A 21,891-nucleotide genomic window follows, 5' to 3' on the forward strand; every position below is an offset into this window, starting at 1 on the left:
CGACTAGATGAGGGGCATAAAACAGCCCTGAAGATATTAAAGCTTTTACAACCAAGCTAAGCACATCCCTGCATGGGGAGCTGAGGGGAAGACAATCTCATACCACAGCTGTAGTGGGCGGGTAGAAGGGGCGGAGGGGGTTATAAGTGCACTCTGAGGGGTTATTTCTGCAAACAACTGTCATAGAGCTGCGACTGTTAGACGTGGTGAGTCGGAGCGGCTGTTGTGGGATCCTCTGGAATAGAGACGGCGTGACTCATGATTGGTGAATAAACAGCCAGGTGGCTTAGGCACTGTGTGACATCAGAATACAAGCTGCGGTGCTTTCTGGGAAACGCCGACCACGAGAGGGTTTCTCCTTTTACACCCACCCAACCCTGAAAGACCCCCCTCCGCACCTCTGTCTCCCTCCGATTCCCATCACCTGTTTCATTCCTCCTTTAATCAATTTCATTTCTCTCCGTCGACTAGCAAAATGCAGCAGTTCTGGCACGGTTACCACAGCAACCGCAGTTGCTAAGCAACCCACAACTCTCCATCACCCATTCCAGAAGTCTAACAGATGGAGAGGGAGAATGCCAAAGCAAAAGTGAGAGAGAGAGAGATGGGGAGGGGGAGGTACATTAGGAGAGAATAGAGAGAAAAAGTAAAGAATAAAAATGGAGGAAGAGCCGCAAGGCAGAGAGAGGCAGGGATGATGAAATCCAAATCAACTTGTGAATGACCCCCCTCGTCTCCCCTGCCTCCAGAGTTTAGCGTCATATTTTATAGCTTTCATTTTAGAAAGCAATTGATGCCATCGTAACTCACACCCACAAATCCAAAATATTCCGACAAACAACCGCGGGGAGGGAGAGGGTCGGCTGGTAGTCCAATAAACACACGCAGACACGATCATAACCCAGGAGTACAGTAGCCCACGGAAATGAAGTCAGACTGTCTTCTAGTGTAAACGCAGCTCATATTAAAATCTCCATTCTGCGATAAACGAGCAGGTTGGAGAAGGTTTTGTGCCCTCGAGATACACACGACTAGCGAATCGCCGAAGATCTCATCTAAAAGAAATATGAGCTTTTTAATGCGTTTTTAATTTGGTTTCTATGATGCTGCAGATTAAAACAAGACTAATGAAAGCTCTGAGATGAAAAACAAAACAGAAGTAGTAAACAAAGAGCAGGGCGCATTAGTGAACTGGCCGCAGCTGTGAAATCAATCATCCCAGTAGAAAACTATAATTTACTGGTATATTAGAGTAGAAACAGCTCCCAGACCTCAACGTTACCATGGTAAAGTGTTTCCAATGCCTGCTTTGCCTCATTATTAGGTTGTAAATATCCTAAAACTTCCCGTACAGTAGGCAAGAGGTGTGTGAGTGTGCCAAAATATTCATGAGGTCTTCTGACTGATGGGCGCTCTGTTCTGCCTCTATCAGTTTTAAATGAAAACTAGTGATGAGAATGTTTTGTTTTCAAGACTCGCTCTGTACAAAGTGGTGACTAGAGATGCACTGATCCACGTTTTTCACTTCCAATACCGATATCACGATTAGTATCATCTGATACAGAAAAACAGCTGAACTGATTTAAAAAATGTCATGTTCTGTCTGTGGAATTTGGGAGATTTCATTGATTGATGAAACTGTTTACATGCAATGCATATGTGGCCTTTTTTTAAAATTCAACATTCACCCAGAGCTGCTGCCTAGTTGCTGTTTCGGCAAAGTGCGCAGGGGGTGTATGCATGCAGGTGGAGCGGAGATGTATGTAGTTAGATGGAACACATTGCTCAGAGCAATTTAGCTTTAAGAGAGGTGAACGGAGCCTTGTGCCAGAAGGCCATTAAAATGCTGTTTACATCATTTTAAACTGTGTGACTGTGAGCGTGAGTGAGAATAAAAATAGCAACAGGTATTTTGTTCCATATAACACAGTAGGAGTTTAACAGGTAAACCTTTATGGATGCAAACTCCACTAAAAACCCACCTGTTTAGGATTGTATTTGAAACTTAATCAATTACAAATTTATTGATGGAACCTGACTTAATGCTGTGTTTTGATTGTTGATTCTATGTTGCATTGTGTTTCTGTGTTTGATATGATGTAAAGCACTTTGAAATGCCTTGCTGCTGAAATGTGCTATACAAATAAATGTGATTGATTGATTGATTGATTTACAGACAAACCAGAAAATAAGTTTCCTACCATTCTGATGGCAACAAATGGGCAGCAGAGTCAAGTCTGTCACAATAAGCAATAATTCAATTAATTGCATAGTAAATTAAAATGAGAGCTATAACTTCTGTTTAGAAAGCAGTCGTTAAAGGGATGCTCCCCTTTAATATTGCTAAAACGTCAGCATTTTGAGAAACAATGCAAATATTTGACAGCGAATATGAAGTAGTTTGCACTACCTCCTACTTTTGCCTGTTTATTGCACTGATTAATTTCAGATTTCTGTGTATTTTTTATCCACGTTGATGTAAAAAGTCCTGCAATGGACTGGCGACCTGTTCAGGGTGACCTCGCCTCTCGCCCAAAATGTCTCGTTGTAGATAGGCACAGGCACCAGCACCCCTCCTGACCCCGCTAGGGACAAGGGTATAAGGAAATGGTGATTATATGGATGGAAGTGAGTTATTATTGTTACAGGTTGATTTTTTTAAGAAGAGTGGGTAAGCACCGATATAAAATTTGGGCCAGTATTTACTAATGTTTTATTTGACAAAATTATTTGACTACTTGAATAATCGATAGAATACTCGATTACTAAAATACTTTTACACAACAGCTCTGATACCAATCCAAAAAAAGTCCTATTTACATCTCAGTGACGCAAGTTAAGCTCCTCGTAAACAACACAAAGAATCCATGTGTGAGCTGCGACATAACTGCTAGTCTTCCATAGATTCACCTATCTGAACGCCTTACAAAAGGATGAGGATGAAGTTGGAATAGAAAATAAAGTGAGTTTTGGAAGTGGAAGCTCAGTGAGGAACGAGGGAGATTTGCTGAGATCTGGGTTTTCTGCAGCCATGAGTGTCACAAGAGCTGATTGTAGTAAAAAGAGGCTCAGCATGGCAGAGTTTCTCTGAACTGCTGCTTTTCACTTCATGCACACATACACTTTGCCTGCTGCTTAAAACAAAGACTTTAATGGATTTCTGGGAAGTTTCTGGTTATTGTTTGTCTAAATGTAGTAACATGAAAATCAGTGGAATGCATGGAAATTGTTTCCGAGTAGTCTTAGTAAAGCAGAAGTTTAGGTTCGTCTGTCATGACTGAACTGATGAAAAAACAAGCTGTCATCTCCATTGTTCCAGAAGATTTCTTAGGAAATGTCCAAACAGCCACCTCATGCAGAGCGACATGCAAAACTATTGAAATATAAAATATGTAAAACAGCTGGCTAAAACCAGGAAGCTTATTGCAAAACGACAGAAGACAGTTCCGCATTCTTTGAGCTCAGTTATTGGAACAACTGGACAATTGGGAATACAGTACCTAGAAACAACAGTTTGTGGAAAATTTATCATCTCGCGTTTAGTCATTTAAATCGGAGAATTTAGCTTTATACCCATCTTTCTGTTATGAATATGCTTGTCTTTTAAATAAAATGTTTCTATTAAAATGAGGTTTAAAAATAAAATCTACCAACTCTCTAGACAAAAAATTAATTCCTTGTCCAACCTAATACCTGAGGCAAAACAACTGGGATTTGTTAAATTTTTATTATTATAGCTCTACACGGGCTTTACTGTGACAAATACTTATTTAGAAGAGAAGTACGGCTGCAGCTGAATTATTTTAGTAATCAATTGATCTAATGATTAGTCGGATAAAAAAAATTGGCACATACTGCAGATTTTTCATTTTGCCATTTAAAACTTTTTTATACAATATTAGAAATACACTAAATAATTGCAAATTAAATAATTAAATCCCTTTTTACATTTGATTGCCTAAAATTCAAATACAGCATTCTGTTAGTGAACCCTTGATCATTTGTAGCAAAGGATACATCTGTAGCACCTAAGCAATGAAATGTTTACTTTACAGATTAAAATATTTGCTAATTTGCAAATTTTAAGGCATTTCTAATATTGTATAAAAAGGCTTATGTGGTTAATAGAAAAATCTGCAGAATGTGCACATTTTCTTATCTGAATTGATTAATTGTCAGAATAATCGTTAGCTTCAGCCCTACTACAGATGCATGATCCTGCTGTGATCTTGGGCGTTTATAGTTTTCTAAGGAGGTCACACCTTTTCTGGACAAAAGAAATCCCCAAGTATTACTGACTTATAAAAAAAAAAAAAAACTCCATCTTGCCTGCATGTCCAGACCAAAACGGAGAGGATGGAGGAGATGAAACTGAACACAACCGACAGAAATTAAATGAGTGTTAAGCCTGACGGAGACGGAGAGAGAGAGGAGCCGGAGACGGAGCCAGGGACAATTAACACCGCCTGTTCTCATGGGGCGGGGCGGGGGAGAGGGGGAGAAGTGTAAGTATACCAAGCGCAGGCCTGCAGGGTGGCTGCGGTCCCCTGGTAAGGCACACAGCCGGTCAGCTGTGAACAGAGACGCTGTGCTCTATGGCGGAGAGGAGGAGCTTCCACTGACCCGGCCTCAGGAAGCAGCAGACATGATGCTAGCTAGCAGAACAAGCCGCCCACATGCAGCCCTCACAGCAGCAGCATCACAGATCAACCGCTTGGTTTCAAAGAAAGCCCCTCTGGAGACAACAAGAACCGCGGCTGGAGATGGACCCGTCACCTTTTTGGGTTCAGGTCCGCTCATACATCTGCTGATCCTAATGTTTTCCACCGCAGCTCCATTTATCTGGATTCTACAGCCATGCTTTTGGTGAAAACTACACAGATAAACCACATGCACAGCCAGCATGTGTGGCTCTAGTGCCACATTATTTGCTTCCATCGACAATCAGAAAAGCATCAGACAAATTTTATGTGGATCATATCTATGTGGTCATTTGATGATCAACCCTTAAATGTCTCTGATGAAGGCCATCCTGAGGCAACACCACTCTGCCACAGACACTCAGCCCATAAAAATAAAATCACTTACATTTATTTATAGACATGAGAATGATGCATTTTCATGTCCCATTCTGCAACATTTTAAACTTCCACTCTAAAACGCTACAAAATACCAGACACAATAAGTATTTACAGTAGCTCACCATTTATTGGCCCCTCTGCTGAAGATATGTAAATGTCTCATAAATTAATCCCTCTTTCTTAAAAAAAAAGTATTTACAGTTGATTTCATCTTTTCAGTTATTGTTCTGACTGGTGATAGCCATTTTTTTCTTAAAATAAAATTTCATAAATATTACCTAGGTGGCTTACTTCAAGGCGAGGAAATGCCATTCCTCTCATTTTGAGGAATGGCAAAGCTTCCTAGCCTCCATAAAATCGTACTGATACAGAATTTTAAAAAAACAGGAAATAGAAAATGTTAAGAGGTGCACATTAAAAATGAACCTTGATGAGTTTCCAGAGGTGAATAAAAACAGTTATTTCCTGTCCACTGCATAAAAGCATTCAAATAAGGTCACCTCTGTTTTGGTTCTTAATTGTCGGTGTTAAAACACGTTAGTGTAAGAAAGATTTTTAACTCTTAAAGTCTTTACAAACAGTGGCATCCCCAGAAAGTTTAAATAAAGATGAAATAAAAATGAAAATAGTAATTAAAATACATAAATATATATTTAAATTTTTTATTACCATTATACTTACTTTTGATTTTATAAATTTCTTTCTTTAAATGTTTATTGGATTCTACGCTTATGTCTTGATTGAAGATGATTATGACCTTTATATGACCTGACAATGATTCTCTGGGGGTGGGGGAGGGGCTAACAGTGGGGACACCACTGTTCACACATCTTTACCAGAGGTACCAATAAATGTGGAAAGTGTTCATTATTTAAAACTATGTAATTACAATCATAGAAGCTAATAAAACATAACGGTGGATGGGACCTCATGACTGGTATTTTAACGCTGCTAATGTTTAGATTTAATATTATAGGATTTATGGTATAAATAATCACAATCAGAGGAGAGATCATAGACTGGAAACATGGAGAAGAGGAGACGGAATGATGCTAGGTGTGAAAAAGCTTTACTCCCTTTAAAAGAGGTGAGACTTACCAATTTTCTGGTTGAAAATTTTGTCAAAAGTGAGTTCGTCCCTTTCCTCCAGGTACTTCTGCATTACACTGCGAATACTGTAAAAACAAACAAATAAAAAAAAAAAGAGTCAGTTATTAAAGCATCCACATGCCTCCTCCAGCTTCCTCAGAGATCCTGACCCAGGTTTGAAGCCTCCCAGCCTCCCAGCCAGCCAGCCAGCCGTCCCCCCACAGGGAGGAACTGCAGGGAGGGAACAGGGACACATGGGAAGCTTCTGGGGGGCCTGGAGAGATACAAGCCATCCTGGGACTGGGTGTTAATGAGAATAAGCCCAAGGAGAATGAATCAATTAACACCCTTCCTGATAGGCCCATTAACACTTTATCAGCACCCTGCACACAGAACACACACAGCAGTAGGCTGAACAGAAAATCATCTGGATGCCGACGGCCATCTAGATTTCTCAACTAATTTAAAATCTAAATTTCAGGTGACGATAGTCTGGACATCTGAAATGACTTTTGGACTATTCTAATTATATACTTTCTAAAAAGAACTACACAGATGTAAAGAGGACACATTTTATTGCTTCTATTTGATTACCGGTAAGTAAACGGTTCTGAAACTTTTCCTGTTGATTACCGTAGGTCTGTAACAATAATCAATAAATCAATTAATCGCATGATAAATTAAAACAAGCTCAATTTCCATTGGCATGATTTATCATTCTTCTCTTCCTGCCAAAAACTGGATGATAAAGTCTGCAGTTTGGTGATTTGGTTTCAACTAGCCCTTTTTTGAACAACAACTTTGTTTACAGACACCTCAGAATTTCTTTTATTTACCGTTTCTGTTCTGTTTATTTATTTTGGATATTTAAAATGTCTTCCAGTTTCAGTGTTAAATGTTCAGCAGAATTTAAAGTTTATTGATATTTGAGAATGCGCTCTTGCATTATTATTCCATTACTATATGACTTAAAATAGTCTCAAAAACAACAATATTATCATTTATCGCAATACTGCTGGATAATTTATCGTCCAGCAAAATTTGTTATCGTGACAGGCCTAGATTACCACCTCAGAAAATACACAACTACAGAATAACAAGCCACATCCACCAGCCTTCTGCTTTACGTCACTTTGGTGTCAGTAGGAAAGTTTTTATTACAAATGTGCTGTCTATCAGAAAAAGGGCATTTTGGTGTGTTTCCATTAAGTACATTTATTTTCATAATGTCTCATTGTACACAGATATGATCAATGGAAACGGTACGGAAAAACAATTGACTTAAAGCATTTCTTTTGTTAAACACAGACATAAATGTACTGAATTACACATTTATTTGATAACTTTGCATCAGTACAGAACACTACGCACCAATAGTTTCAGAATCTTGGTCAAACATGCCAAAAAAAAAACAAAAAAACTTTCATTTGTTCTGTCGGTGCCATAATAACAGCCATTCTTAAATAAATAAATTAACTGAAATGAAAAAATAAACCTTCTCTCAAATGGTTCAGATAGCTTAGTTGTTCAAATATAGTTTTTTTTGTAAGTTGCAATTAACTAAAGTCCTGCAAAAATGCTAAACAAGTCACAGCACCACTAATAAAAATGGAAAAGTAGCTTCAGACATTAACCTGTCTATTTTGTTCTGATAAGTTGATTGTCACTTTTTTTGACAGAACTAGCCAACTGTTCAGAAATGGGTCTCAAGACTTGAAATTCAGTCAAATTTAAGACGAGCAAAGACTCAAAACCGGACTTTGTCGTGAATACAGACTCGACTGAGTCTCAAGACCTGAGAACAAAATGCTGAGCCGTCTTTATCTGGAGTCATCAGGGGTGAAGATAAGATGCTAAGTAAGTCACAGACTGGAGCTCAGGAAGTGATGTGCATGTTCTGCCGTGAGTTTGATTTAGCACACAAGACAGGAGCTAACAAAAGTTTACAACAACCTGTTCATGTCAGCTGTGGAACCCAAAGGGGCAGCACTTCATCAGGAACATGTGATTGTGATACTTACGTTGGACAGTCCAACACATGTACAACACAACAGCAATTTCAATTTGTTATAATTAGCACACAATTTACAGCTCTTCAGGTTGTGTGGGTTATAAGGGGAAGGTCCGTTTCAGCAAAGGTGGAAAAGGAAGACGACTGAGGCAAATGTGGATCAATCATAATTAGGCTTGCCGTAATAATCAATAAATCAAATGGCATGACAAATTAAAACGAACTCAATTTCAATTTGTGTGATTTCTCTTTTTCTCGCTTTCTTTCTACCAAAAAGTGGACAAACGTTTTTGATCTGATGTTTTGGTCTCAACTAAAGCATTTTCTGAAAGACATTTTCCAGTGTTAAATGTTCATTAGAATTTAAAGTTTATTGATCTTTGAGAATGTGTTCTTTCATTATTATACCATTATAATAATGGTATATAATAGTATATTACATACCATTATAAAACATTATAAAATGGTCTCAAAGCAACATTATGGTTTATCGCAATAACTTCTGGGACAATTTATCATCCAACAAAATTTGTTATGGTGGCACGCCTAATCATAATCAATATTCTTAGCCATATTTACTAAAGCTGAAATGACTCATCGAATGATTTGCGTACGCTATTAAAATTCCTCAAGGCAAATTATCTGCATTAACACTTCGTTAAATTATGTTTAACTATATAGCGCACTGTGTTCCAAACAGATGATTATTTCCACCACTGAGCTGTTATTGAGGAATGCTAAGTGCCTTCAGCATCTATGGAGGGAGACGGATACAAAAAGTGTCAAAAGTGATGGATCACTTTAAACTGGCTGCTAACAGGTCACGTTTTAGTTCCCTTTGGAAAACACCAGCTTTTTTTTTTCATCTGTGACTCTTAGAACAAAATCTGGAATGTCAAACATGTACAAATAAATGCATTTCAGCTAACATTACATTGCTGATCAAGAAGAGTAATGACGTGAAAAAACAACTGAAAGTATTTTGTTTAAAAAAAAAGTTTCTACACTTCATATAGAGACTGAAAGTGTTGTTTGATATGCATTGCATTTTCAGAAGTGAAATGTTTTATTTAAAAAAAGGAAGCCATTGTGTTTTTTTACTAAGACTGCACATATGGCTGAAAAAAGTATCACAATATAATTGTCTATAGTTATAATTATTCATTCTTTTTTTTATTAAAATAACTGAAATACTGCCAAACTGATCACATCACCTTTAATGTTTTATCCACATTTTTCTCTCCATGCTGTTGTTCATTTATTTTAAGCAGTTGTGAAGCACGGTGATGAAACTATAAACTGCTGCACACGTTACTCAACAGGTTGTTGCTGGGTAACTTAAGAGTGAATGAGTAAGTTGATGTCACCAACCTAGCTTAGCTTGACGTGAGAGGTTGAGCAGCTAAAGCCTTTCCTCTGCCAACTTATCCCAGAATGCTGAGTGGCTCTGGATCGGAGTTCATCAAAATTATTGAATACTCCGTCAGATGTAGTATCTATCGATATTGATCATGTGCCTAACGCAATATACACTGCCTGGCCAAAAAAACAGTCGCCACCAAAAAATGGTCACACTCTCTAATATTTTGTTGGACCGCCTTTAGCTTTGATTACAGCCCGCATTCGCTGTGGCATTGTTTCAATAAGCTTCTGCAGGGTCACAAGATTTATTTCCATCCAGTGTTGCATTAATCTTTCACCAAGATCTTGTATTGATGATGGGAGAGTCTGACCACTGCGCAAAGCCGTCTCCAGCACATCCCAAAGATTCTCAATGGGGTTAAGGTCTGGACTCTGTGGTGGCCAATCCATGTGTGAAAAAGATGTCTCATGCTCCCTGAACCACTCTTTCACAATGTGAGCCCCATGAATCCTGGCATTGTCATCTTGGAATATGCCCGTTCCATTTGGGAAGACAAAATCCATTGATGGAATAACCTGGTCATTCAGTATATTCAGGTAGTCAGCTGACCTCATTCTTTGGGCACACAATGTTGCTGAACCTTGACCTGACCAACTGCAGCAACCCCAGATCATAGCACTGCCCCCACAGGCTTGTACAGTAGGCACTAGGCATGATGGGTGCATCACTTCACCTGCCTCTCTTCTTACCCTGATGCGCCCATCACTCTGGAACAGGGTAAATCTGGACTCATCAGACCACATGACCCTCTTCCATTCCTCCAGAGTCCAATCTTTATGCTCCCTAGCAAACTGAAGCCTTTTTTTCTGGTTAGCCTTACTGATTAGAGGTTTTCTTACGGCTACACAGCTGTTCAATCCCAACCCCTTGAGTTCCCTTCGCATTGTGCGTGTGGAAATGCTTTTGTGTTCACAATTAAACATACTCCTGAGTTCTGCTGTTGTTTTTCTTCGATTTGATTTGACCAAACGTTTAAGTAATCGCCGATCACGATCATTCAGGATTTTTTTCTGACCACATTTCTTCCTGGAAGACGATGGTTCCCCACCATCCTTCCAGTTTTTAATGATGCGTTGGACAGTTCTTAACCCAATTCTAGTAGTTTCTGCAATCTCCTTAGATGTTTTCTCTGCTTGATGCATGCCAATGATTTGACCCTTCTTAAACAGACCAACGTCTTTTCCACGACCACAGGATGTGTCTTTTGCCATGGTTGTTTAAGAAATGAGGAATTACTCATTGCATCAGCTGGGGTTAAATAACTTGTTGCCAGCTGAAAGATAATCGCCTATGCAGTACTTATCCAATAGGAGGCTTGTACCTATTTGCTTAGTTAAATCCAGGTGGCGACTTTTTTTTTTGGCCAGATAGTGTATATTGTTATTGATTTCTTGTCCAGCTCTACTTTTTTACAAACATTTTATTTTGTATATTTCCGTTACTAGGTTAAGTAGCTGCAACAAAACGGGCCTTTTTCCCCCTTTCAATTACTTGCTTAATCATCAGAATTATTTATAGATTACTTTATTACTACAACAGTAGGGCGGTGGTAAGCTCCGGTAATCCATCATACCACCGCTCAGGTCACCGTCATGGTTTGGTGCTGTGGGTCAGATTTTGTGTTTTATTTTCAATATTTCTGCTATCATGAATCCAGAGAAGTACTGACCAATCAAGATCCAGCACTAGGTGCAACCATAGAAGCATATGACTGACACTGGTTTTATTTTTCAGCATGGGAATGACCCATAACAAACAACCTACCAATGCATTGAAAGTCAGACATAAAAAAATAAAAATAAAAACCACACACAATGGAGCGCTGTGAGTCATGGATCGGTCTCCCTCGAGTCTGGACCGTAACATTATTAAAGCAGTGTGGGTTCATCTCGACAGCAAGGCAAACAAAAGGCCGCCAACATCAAAAGATCTTTGAAATGTTCTTCAACAAGTGTCCACAGCTATTTCCTAAAGCTACTGGGAGAAAAATAAAAACAAGAACACATTCCATAAACAACAGAGAGCAAGTCTGAAAGAAATAAATGTGGTCATTATCACCACCATTAGCAGGAACCTTTTCTTCATACTTTAGATATTTTAATAAAATGCTCCAACACAGGAGGCTGGAGACATCTGAGCAGAACTGTGTTCCATACTAGGGCTGCAACCAACGATTAATTTAGATTCAATTATTCTGTCGATTATTCAAATAAGAAAAATTGACAGTTGGCAAATTTTTCCATTTCCCCACCGAAATACTTCAATGGCTTTTTTGAATAAAATAAACATTTTATTGCTTAAAATGCAATAAAACAGTATTCCTTCAGTGAATGATTGGTCATTTGTAGCTGAAGATCCATCAGCAGCTACAAAGAAAGCAACATATGAAAATACAGTGTAGGGCTGATCTGGTGATTAATTTTTGGATTAACTATTTAATAATTGGATAGTAAAAGGTACTTAATAGGATTTTTTTTGTACAGAATTTGAACCAGGTGGAGCTAAAATGCCACTAGAGGATTTCTTGGCCAGACATAATTTACCAAAAAAGAAGGTTTGTCATAAATTCAAAATGGGTTTTTTTTTGTAGAATCTTGGCTTACTGCTCTAAGTATGTTGCCATTTCAGTAAATTACCTTTTTTGAGTCTGTATACTCCAGTTAATGATCTATTCCTAAATTGGTAGACAATTATTTAAATAACTAATCAATCAGGATTAATCCAATTAATTGCTTCATCCGTAAGATAGACAATAAATCACAACTATCGACCTCATTTTAATTATCGCCTTTATCGTCTCTTCCGGCATTTTGTCTTTCTGTTGATGACACTGAATGAAAAAAGGCTCAACTCCGGTGCTCTCCACTGACCTTCCTCATTTCTTTAGCGTAATGCCCAGCACACGACACGATCTTAGATCTGTCGGCCGATTGTCAGCCCATTTTCAAAACCTGACAGATCACACATTAGCCGACAGAAATCCTAGGTTTAACGGTTCGATCTGGTTCGATTTTGCCTTGTGATGTCCAACAATGGGCACAAAATAGTCCAGTTAACTAATTAGGCATTAATCAATGCTTTACTGCAATCTACCTGCAATGCATGTGGCTAGTGTCAGTCCTGACTGAATGAAAGTCATTATAATGATTTATGTCAAGTTAACAAAGAACAGCTGAAAAGTTACCGGCAATTTCGCTCCAACTCCTCCCCTTGTCATTTCTATATTCTTTGCAGGAAATGTTGAATAAACATTAATGTTTCCAGGTATCATCTCCAAAGTCCGCTGGACTTCGCTGTGTCAGCTGTTTGGGATTCCCCTCCTAATTTCCCCTCAGACACCACGAAGAGGAATCCGTGCCTTCTGATTGGCTACCTGTCACATTCAACAGGTCTCCCAGTTGAGAAAAAACCCTGATTTAGATAGGAGCGACCACGATGATCTACAGTAACACACAACACACTACAGGTTGATCGGTTATGAAATCGTAAGCGACAATCTTAGAACGATCAACTTTCTAAGATTGTCATAAGGGGAAAATCAGGGCAAAAAAATCGTGTAGTGTGAACTATTGCATCAGGTAGTCGATGTGCCCATTTTGCCCTTCAGTAATCTAATTATTACTGAAGGACAACATAGTATACAGACTTCATAATCTGCACTCCTTTGGTTGAATGCAGTATTTATTTCCACTTTGGCTTTATGTTGTTTAGTCTTTATTCAAGTAAATTTTTTGTTAATGGAGACTCAGAATCCATTTTATTTTTGTTTTTGGTTGTTTTGTTTATTTTGTTTATCAGTTCCAGTATTAAGTGTTCTTTTGAAAATAAAGCGCATCTATCTTTGGCAGGAAATTGCATGCATTATTACGTCATTTCCATTAAATCAGTGTGAAAAGGTCTTCAAACAATATTATCGTTTATCACAATAATTTTTGAGACAATTAATCGCTCAGCAAAATTTGTTATCGTGACAGGCCTAGCAAGGCATGACTTTGTTGCCATGTGACAGAAGACCCCAGCTAGTGGTGTTGATGACACAGATGGGTGCAACCTTTTTGGTGAACACTATGCAACATTTCAGCTTCAGCCACAGCTGCTGAAACAAGAACTGAGGAAGTCGACACTTCCTCTTCAGACACGGCCTTCTTGCCTCACTGAATCACTAGCAGCTGACTAGATTATTTGTTTAAAACTAAACCCAGCATACCACAAAGACGGTTACCATTTCCAGTTACGAGCATTGTAAGATTATTAAAACTTATCAAAAGTGCAGCAGGTCGTTCCAGAACGCTGAGGTCAGGACGGCTGGGTGCAGACGGCTTCTAGGGAAAACCCAGATAATGAATACATCTATTACAGTAATAAATCATGCAATGCAGTACGATTTGGACTAAAAGGCCATACAGATAATCCGTCTGTTAACATATTGACACTCCTCTGTACAAAAGGACCGAACGGACATTTTCTGGACATTATCAATTGAGTTTAAGCCAAGCGAAGCTCAGCTGGGAACAACAGTTGTGGCATAACATCAACATTAGCTTATGGGTGCAGATGACCGCGACACAGAGGGGCAACAAAGAAGGTCCTGCTGCGACAGAGCGCTTTGAGTGACAGACTGGCTGCCGGTGCACGCTGATAAATAAGGCTGGGTTGCCTGCAGCGGATTGACACGATGTGGACAAATTATGAGAGGCGGCGTTGGTTCTGCTGCTGGTTCTCAGAGAGCTTAAACAATCAGCAACAATGAGGGGTGATGAGCAAAATAAAGAACGCTTTCGTTTGCTGTCATCGCCCCACAGGCAGCAACGTTCCTGAACTCAGGAAGACGTCAATCAGCCAGGCAACAGTATTTAACAATATACGTTCTGTGATGTGTAGGTTTTCAGACCGCATCATTTCATCAGTTTTATCAACATAAACACCCAAATGATGGTATATGAACGTATGTATAGCTTTACAAATGCATGTTTAAGTATCAATGTGTGTATGTGTGTAGATTGCCGGGTCTATTAATATGGTAGGCAAGTATAAGCCTTGACTTCTGCCTATTCCTTTTATTGTAGCTAATCAGTTGGCTAAATAGTTATTTTAAATCATTATTTTGTTTCGTTTTTTTTGTAATGTTGTAAACTGACCAAAATAAAGTTAATTTGATCTGATTTATGAGAAGCTCCTAAACTCTGTTCTTAGGCTACAAATCTAACAGGAATGATTTTTATTCATTGTTTATTATAAGATTAGCCGCTAGTATGGCTGGGCATTTATAGCATCGTTTATCCTTTATTGTGGTAAATTTCTTAAAAGAATTGTCATTTATCTTCCATCCATCCATTTTCTGTTCACCCTTGTCCCTAATGGGGTCGGGAGGGTTGCCGGTGCCTATCTCCAGCTACGTTCCGGGCGGGAGGCGGGGTTCACCCTGGACAGGTCGCCAGTCTGTCGCAGGGCAACACAAAGACATACAGGACAAACAACCATGCACACACACACTCACACCTAGGGAGAATTTAGATAGACCAATTAACCTAACAGTCATGTTTTTGGACTGTGGGAGGAAGCCGGAGTACCCGGAGAGAACCCACGCATGCACAGGGAGAACATGCAAACTCCATGCAGAAAGACCCCGGCCGGGAATCGAACCCAGGACCTTCTTGCTGCAAGGCAACAGTGCTACCAACTGCGCCACTGAGCAGCCGGGTCATTTATCTTTGTCACCATAAATTCCAATTACTGTTTACAAATAAAACTGTCTGTATTGTCAGGACTGGTAGCTTTGTTATTTTTATTCCACTGTTAAATGAGAGCATCAATAAATATGACAATAAGATTAAATGTAGTTACTGGGTGAAGTTTACTGATTTAAATCATACTTCTTTATGTGACTGGTGTCTTAAAGAAGCATATTATAAGTGGGAATGTTATTCAAGAGCAGTATTTGTGTTTGTGGGGCTATAATTGCTGTGACACGCTGTCACGATCATACAGTTACCTAAAAATAAAAAATAAAAATTAAAAAATAGTAAATGGTTCTTATCAACACTTTTATTTAGTACCACAAACAGTGCCACAAAATATCGTGCTAGAACTTTAAGTGCATGTTGCCCATCAGTAGTAGATAGGCAGAGCAGCTAACTGCTTTAATGCTAATTTGGCTTCCATCGCCGGTCGTCCCTTCCAACCAACCATTTTTTCGGATAACAGGATGGACTGTTTACAGCTGGAAGTTCACTCATAACGTGACTGTTTTGTGGCTCATCTCTGACCTAGAGCTGTTTCAGCTTCAGGAGCGGTGACGGATACTTGGCTTTTGCACTATTCTTTCTCGTTTCCACAAAACTCTGCAACACTATCGTGGGACATTTCCTTTTCCATGTATGGTAAAGATGAGGTATTTCACCATTTTTCATGGGTTGTGCTATGGTGAGAAACAGCTGAGAGAAGACGTTTTATCTCAGGAACACGTTTTATGTTTACGCTGAATTCCACTCCAGTTAATGATCACTAACCTGCCTTTAAACAAAAGCCGCAGCGTTCTAGTACCAAAGTTAAAGTGATTCATCTCAGAGCTCTGCTAGGTATGAGATTCTCACAGTACGGCAACTCTGAAGAAAAATACCACATTTTAAAATATAGAGGTGCACCAAAGTTTCTGGCCAATCACCGATCTGTAGAAGCCTGACCTGCTGACTCTGATTTTAGTCAATACACATTTTATTTGTCTGAAGTTGATAAATACTTGTACTTGCAGAGCGCTTCACCAAGTCCAGAGGCCATCAAAGCGTCATTCACACTACAGCCATTCACCCATTCATACACACACACACACACTGATGATGGCAAGCTACTGGATAGTAGTAGCCACGCCTGACCTACTGGGCAAACTCCTACCACAATCGTCACACCTAGAGGTATCTTTAATATCCCCATATATTGTAATTTGTAATATAAACAACAAAAAAAGGCATTCACTAACAATAAATACAGTAAATACAATAAAAACCATCACAGTGTAAACATAAAAACATAACTACTGAGAAATTCAACAAGGAGTATTTAAAAGGAGGGTAACAGCAAAATGAATTCTTAAGTTAAAAGGACAGTACTGTGTGTTTTCCAGACACACTGATCTTTTATAGCACATCCAGAGGCCTGTCACGATCAATTCTGCTCATGTCTCAAAAATTATTGTGATAAATGATACAATTTTTTGAATACCATTTTAAACTGATGTAATGGTAATGACATAATAATGCAAGCACATCCTGCCAAAAACAAATACACTTTATTTTCTATTAACACTTTATTTTCCAGTTCCATTAACACTGGAACTGGTAAACAAAATAAACAAAACAACCAAAAACAGAAATAAAATGGACTCTCAGTCTCCATCAACAAAATATACGCTTGAATAAAATCTAAACAACATAAAACCAAAGTGGAAATAAAAACTACATTAAACCTAATATATTATCATAATTATTATTATTATATATTATTGCCCTTCAATAATCATTACATTTAGAAAAGATGGGCATATCCGACTAACTGGCGCAATAGTTCACTCCTCCCTTACACTAAGAAAATGAGGGAGGCAGAGGTCAGTGGAGACAACCGGAGTTGATCATTTTGTCTTCCAGTGTCATCAATAGAAAGAGAAAATGCAGGAAGAAATGATAACGCCAATAAATTAAAATGAGGTTGATAATTTTCATTCATCATGTGATTAATTGATTTGTTAATCACAACAAGGTTACATATTCATGTAACTACGTTACCTTCAGATGTTATAAAAATGCTGTAGGAAGTATGACTAAAAGACATTTGACTTTGTAATTTAATGCCTTGAAATTGGGCCTCTGTCTATTATTTTTTTATTTAAATAAATAATTAAATCACAATACTGTAACCAGTACAGCCACCTGTGTAATTGTCCATCCCAAGTGTGAACATCTAATGCACTTGAAGTCCTCTAAAAAAGCCAATTCCCGATCAGATATTGGCATCAGAAATCGTTAAGATAAACTAAGAAAACAGGTATTGGATTATATCAGCTTGCTTCTACAATCTCAGACAGAAGCAGTCTGCTCCAGTATTTAGTCAGCTCCAGTATAAGGTGTTTGGCCTTCAGTGTGAAGCAACAAGGATTGATTGGATGCGCATCACTAATTCATTCAGATCTAATTCCAGCCAATGAGCAAATTCTTGTTCCTCCAAGGTTAATGCATGAGCAACACCATTAATGTAGCAAAAGTACAAGAGAAAGTGGAAGATCAGGAAAGACGAGTAGCTTGAATAATGAGATTTCACATGGGAAAAGTTTATGAACATGTGGGATTTTTCTCCTTTTTTTCATGTTCTGTTTATGTTTAGAGTGAAAGCCAATTTGTTTACATTTATAAATTTACAACACGAGTAAACAGGTTGTCATAGTCAAGGACTAAGGATCTATGAGAACAGGCAGATGGAAACTCATTCACAGGCGACTTTAAATATATTTATGGCAGACGTCCAAAGATATTCCAGGAAATAAAGATATTTTCAGAGAGTCTTTTCGCCTAGATATTTTTTCTCAAACCTTTGGTTCATCATTTGCTCTTATGGTGACTGCATGTTGAGAAGCAGACGGGATCAAAAAGAACAGCACATTTTTCTTCTGACTATGAGAAAAACCTCCGTTTAGCACACGAAGATTAGGGTGTGCTCACACTGCCAAGAAAATATTGAATAGTAAGCCAGAATTCTCTCCACTGTCTCCTGGCAGCCCTTTACTGAAATATGCTGGAGCTCTTCAAGCAATATAAAAAGCAGCACTTAGGTGGAGGGAGACCCCTTTAAAACAGATCAGCCCAAAGATAGATCTCAAACTCACTGTTGCCCAAATGTTTGTCCTTTCAAGGTTTGTCAAGTGTCGTAATGCTGCTTTTCACATCAAAAGGTGTTTTCACACCTTTGAAAAACCTGTTCTCCTCCTCGCCTGTGGTGGCGCTGCACCAAGAACCACTGAAGAAAACGACACAAAAACCTTTGAAGAAGATACTGAGCGCAACTTCCTTCTTTACAAAATCTAAACAATTGAATTTTTGCGGTTTTAGGATTTTTTTTTTCCTTTGTCTTTAGCAATAAACTACGAGTAATTTCTCCTGGTGCTAGACTCACATTTTTGGGTTCTCCAATCCGCTTGGCGTTTACATAGTCATTCGAACCGCACCAGTGTTCACTTCAACCAAACAAAGACCTGGTTTTGTAGGCAGGCCAGAGTTCACTTTATGGGTTCAATTGTGCATTCACACTTCGCCAAACAAACAGGACTTTCAAGCCAAATGGACTGGAGTTGGATTAAAGCGGACCAAACAGGTGTAAATGCACCCTAAGAGGCACTTACTTTATGCCAGGGGAAAATTAAACGTTGTCGTAATTCATATCATACGAGTATCTTCAAAGATTTGTGGATGGTGACGCTATGGGCAGGACAGGTTTATGGTCACAGTCAGTCTTTACAGGTCTCTCTGATAGTCTGACTGCACTGACATGCTAATGGCTCAATTTCTGAGCAGCAGAGACAATATCTGGATGACGGAAGCACTGCTAATCCATCTCGTTTGCTTTTGCTGCTTCTCTTTAAATCTCTGTCTATCCTTGTGCGCAGAACGTTGAGCAGAGAGACCAAGCCAGGAATATGATCCTTGCCCATTATTATTAATGAAAGAGATGGTTTGAACCTCATTCATTTTGTGGTCTTAAATCATTTCCAGTGGGGGTGTTATTGTTTTCTAACCATCTAATTTCAACCTCTTAAAAATATATACATCATGTTGCACTACGTCTGGATGTGCTCTACTAACGATACATTTTGATTGATTCTTGGGAATACACACAGAAACTGAGGTTACAAATAATGTTAGCCGCATTAAATGCAAAGGTAAGTTTAAAATGTCAAAGCTGTCATAATTTGATTTCCTTACAACTCAATCCCTTTAAACAGAGACTGCTCTCTCACACAATGGGATCTTGCTTCTGCACTTGTTCAGAACCTTTGCCACCTAAAATCCATCTGTATGTGTATTTTACGTTACAAAAGTTATCCTTTGACAAAACGAGGTCATCCCCCGCCCCATCTACACAACTTCCACCGTGGCTGTCATAATCTCACTTCTCTGTCAGAGGACTTGGCCCCGGCTTGCCGAGAATGTTGCAGTGCCACGCTACCTCCAGAGCGCCGAAGTGGACTGCAACCCGCCACCTCAATGAGCAGCCGCCTAAAGGCTTACAGCATGCGTGCATGCTCAAGGACCACAACTGAAGCGTGCTTACAGAAAGGTTTGTCAGCATGCACCTGTTTCTGAAATTTGCCATGTACGGCTGTTTACAGGAAGCGGTTTTGCAGGTAAAGTCCGCATGCCCGCCAGCCTGCTCTTACTCCTGCTCATCCTCTATGATCTTTTAACAATTTGAATCTGAGTAATTTCTCTGAAGCACTCAAAGCGCAACAAGCTTTGGGGTGACACTGCACAGGAAGGAAACATAATGTAACCATATCATTCTGACATAATGGACACATTACTGGATAAACGACCTGATTGAAAAGTACGTTTTCATGTTAATGCGAGCCTTTTGCGGCACTGATTTACTCGATAGCTGCATAATAGTGCTTCTGTAAGTCCATTAGTTGATGCATTTATCTGGCCAGCTTCAATATTATCGTGTGTAATAACTAATGGGGCTCATTTGTAGCATATAATCTCAAAGGCCATGCTTTTATTTTTGGATATATATATATATATATATATATATATATAAATATAAAAGAAAAACATTTGCTCCCTATGTAGGCGTCAATTTCACCACTGAACTACTTCAGGTAAACTCCCCTGTACCTTAAGGTCTTCCCCTTCTCTGTACTGTTAGTTTCACCCCCTCATTTTAATCTACATGCTTGATCTGATCAGAGTTTGACTATTTTAAGTGTAAATCAGTCCCTCCAAAATTGTGAGATTTTTGTGTATTGTTTTTGTTTTGTCTTTTTTTAATCAAAAAATACTAATTTTGTGGTGCTACTTTAGAAATGTTTCCAAGAAATCTCGTGATATTTCCACTTATTAAACCCCAAAATCTAAGCAGACAAATCATTTTTATTCTTTGAAGGACTTAAAGTAGCTTAATTTTTGTGTCTCACCATTAAACCTATCACAAGAAGCAATTAATTACATGATAAATTAAAATGACCTTGATCATTTCCATTCCAATGATTCCTATTTTTTGAAGGGCAGTTTTGTTTACAGAGAGACAGACTGTCTTGGGAAACAGTGTCTTCGGTCAGAGGCTTCTTCAAATTCGCTGAAATACAGGCCACAACAGGAGATCTTTCCTGCCAGCAGCCATCACCATGTATAATAACCTGAATTAATACGAGCTACACCATTTAATTTCCTTTTGGGATCCATAAAGTATTTTTGCATTTGAGTTTGTGAACAAACTAATTCACGACTGATTTTAATTGCCTTATTTAATGGAAACACCGCAATTACAAAACTTTGGTTTTTTGACACCTTGCAAATAGACCGTTTCGAGTAAAAGGTTCATGATCCCGCCAAGTTGCAAAATTTTAGAGTTGCACGACATGGAGCTCAAGATCAAGAAGCAGGGCAGTGGGATGGGAGTTCAATATGTCAACTATAAACCCAGTTTATAAAAAAACCTGTTTAAACACCGTGGGTCTATTTGTATCAATCCGGACACAAATGAGGACCTTTGAATAATTTCTATTTCTAGCATCAATTTTACTACCTGTATTCATATCACTGAAAACATGACAGTAAAGCATTAAAGAAAACCCCAGATTCATTAGATCAACCAAATCATTTGCACGGCAAATAAAGTTTTGCATACCACGGACACAGAACCAGCCTCCAACTGTTAGGAACTGGGGGAAAGCTTACTGGGAAAGTGAGGCTGACAAAAAAAAAAATCAGAGCAGACCAACGACGAGTAGCAGGAGTTGAGTTTTATCAAAACAGATTATTTAAAGATGCCTACCAAGAACTAATCTTTGGGATAGGATTGGATTTTGCTGAGTGTTAACTGTGTACGCCTATTTGATCTGAACATTATACTCCCAATTATGTTGCGATATGACAGAGCTGAAATCATCAATTTCATCAGCAAGACCAAGCTCAGAATCAGAAACTTTGATTATTTTGTGATAAATCCAGGAATGATGATGGACAGGTATGCTAGCTAACAGTGGACGAACCCTCCTGTGAACAGGTCCGGCCCGCCTCCAGAAG

General features: G+C 38.8%; 1 protein-coding gene across 2 annotated transcripts in view; it reads right to left on the reverse strand.

The window, feature by feature from the left end:
* Positions 1-21,891, reverse strand: part of grk3 (G protein-coupled receptor kinase 3) — a 73,733-nt gene that overhangs the window by 44,647 nt on the left and 7,195 nt on the right. For both annotated transcript variants that reach the window (XM_028026597.1, XM_028026598.1), the window contains one exon: positions 6,180-6,256. In XM_028026597.1, coding sequence (XP_027882398.1) covers positions 6,180-6,256 — 77 coding nt within the window. The remainder of the gene's footprint in view (positions 1-6,179; positions 6,257-21,891) is intronic.

The sequence above is a fragment of the Xiphophorus couchianus genome, chromosome 8 (genome assembly GCF_001444195.1).
Source record: "Xiphophorus couchianus chromosome 8, X_couchianus-1.0, whole genome shotgun sequence".
NCBI classification, from domain to species: Eukaryota; Metazoa; Chordata; class Actinopteri; order Cyprinodontiformes; family Poeciliidae; genus Xiphophorus; species Xiphophorus couchianus.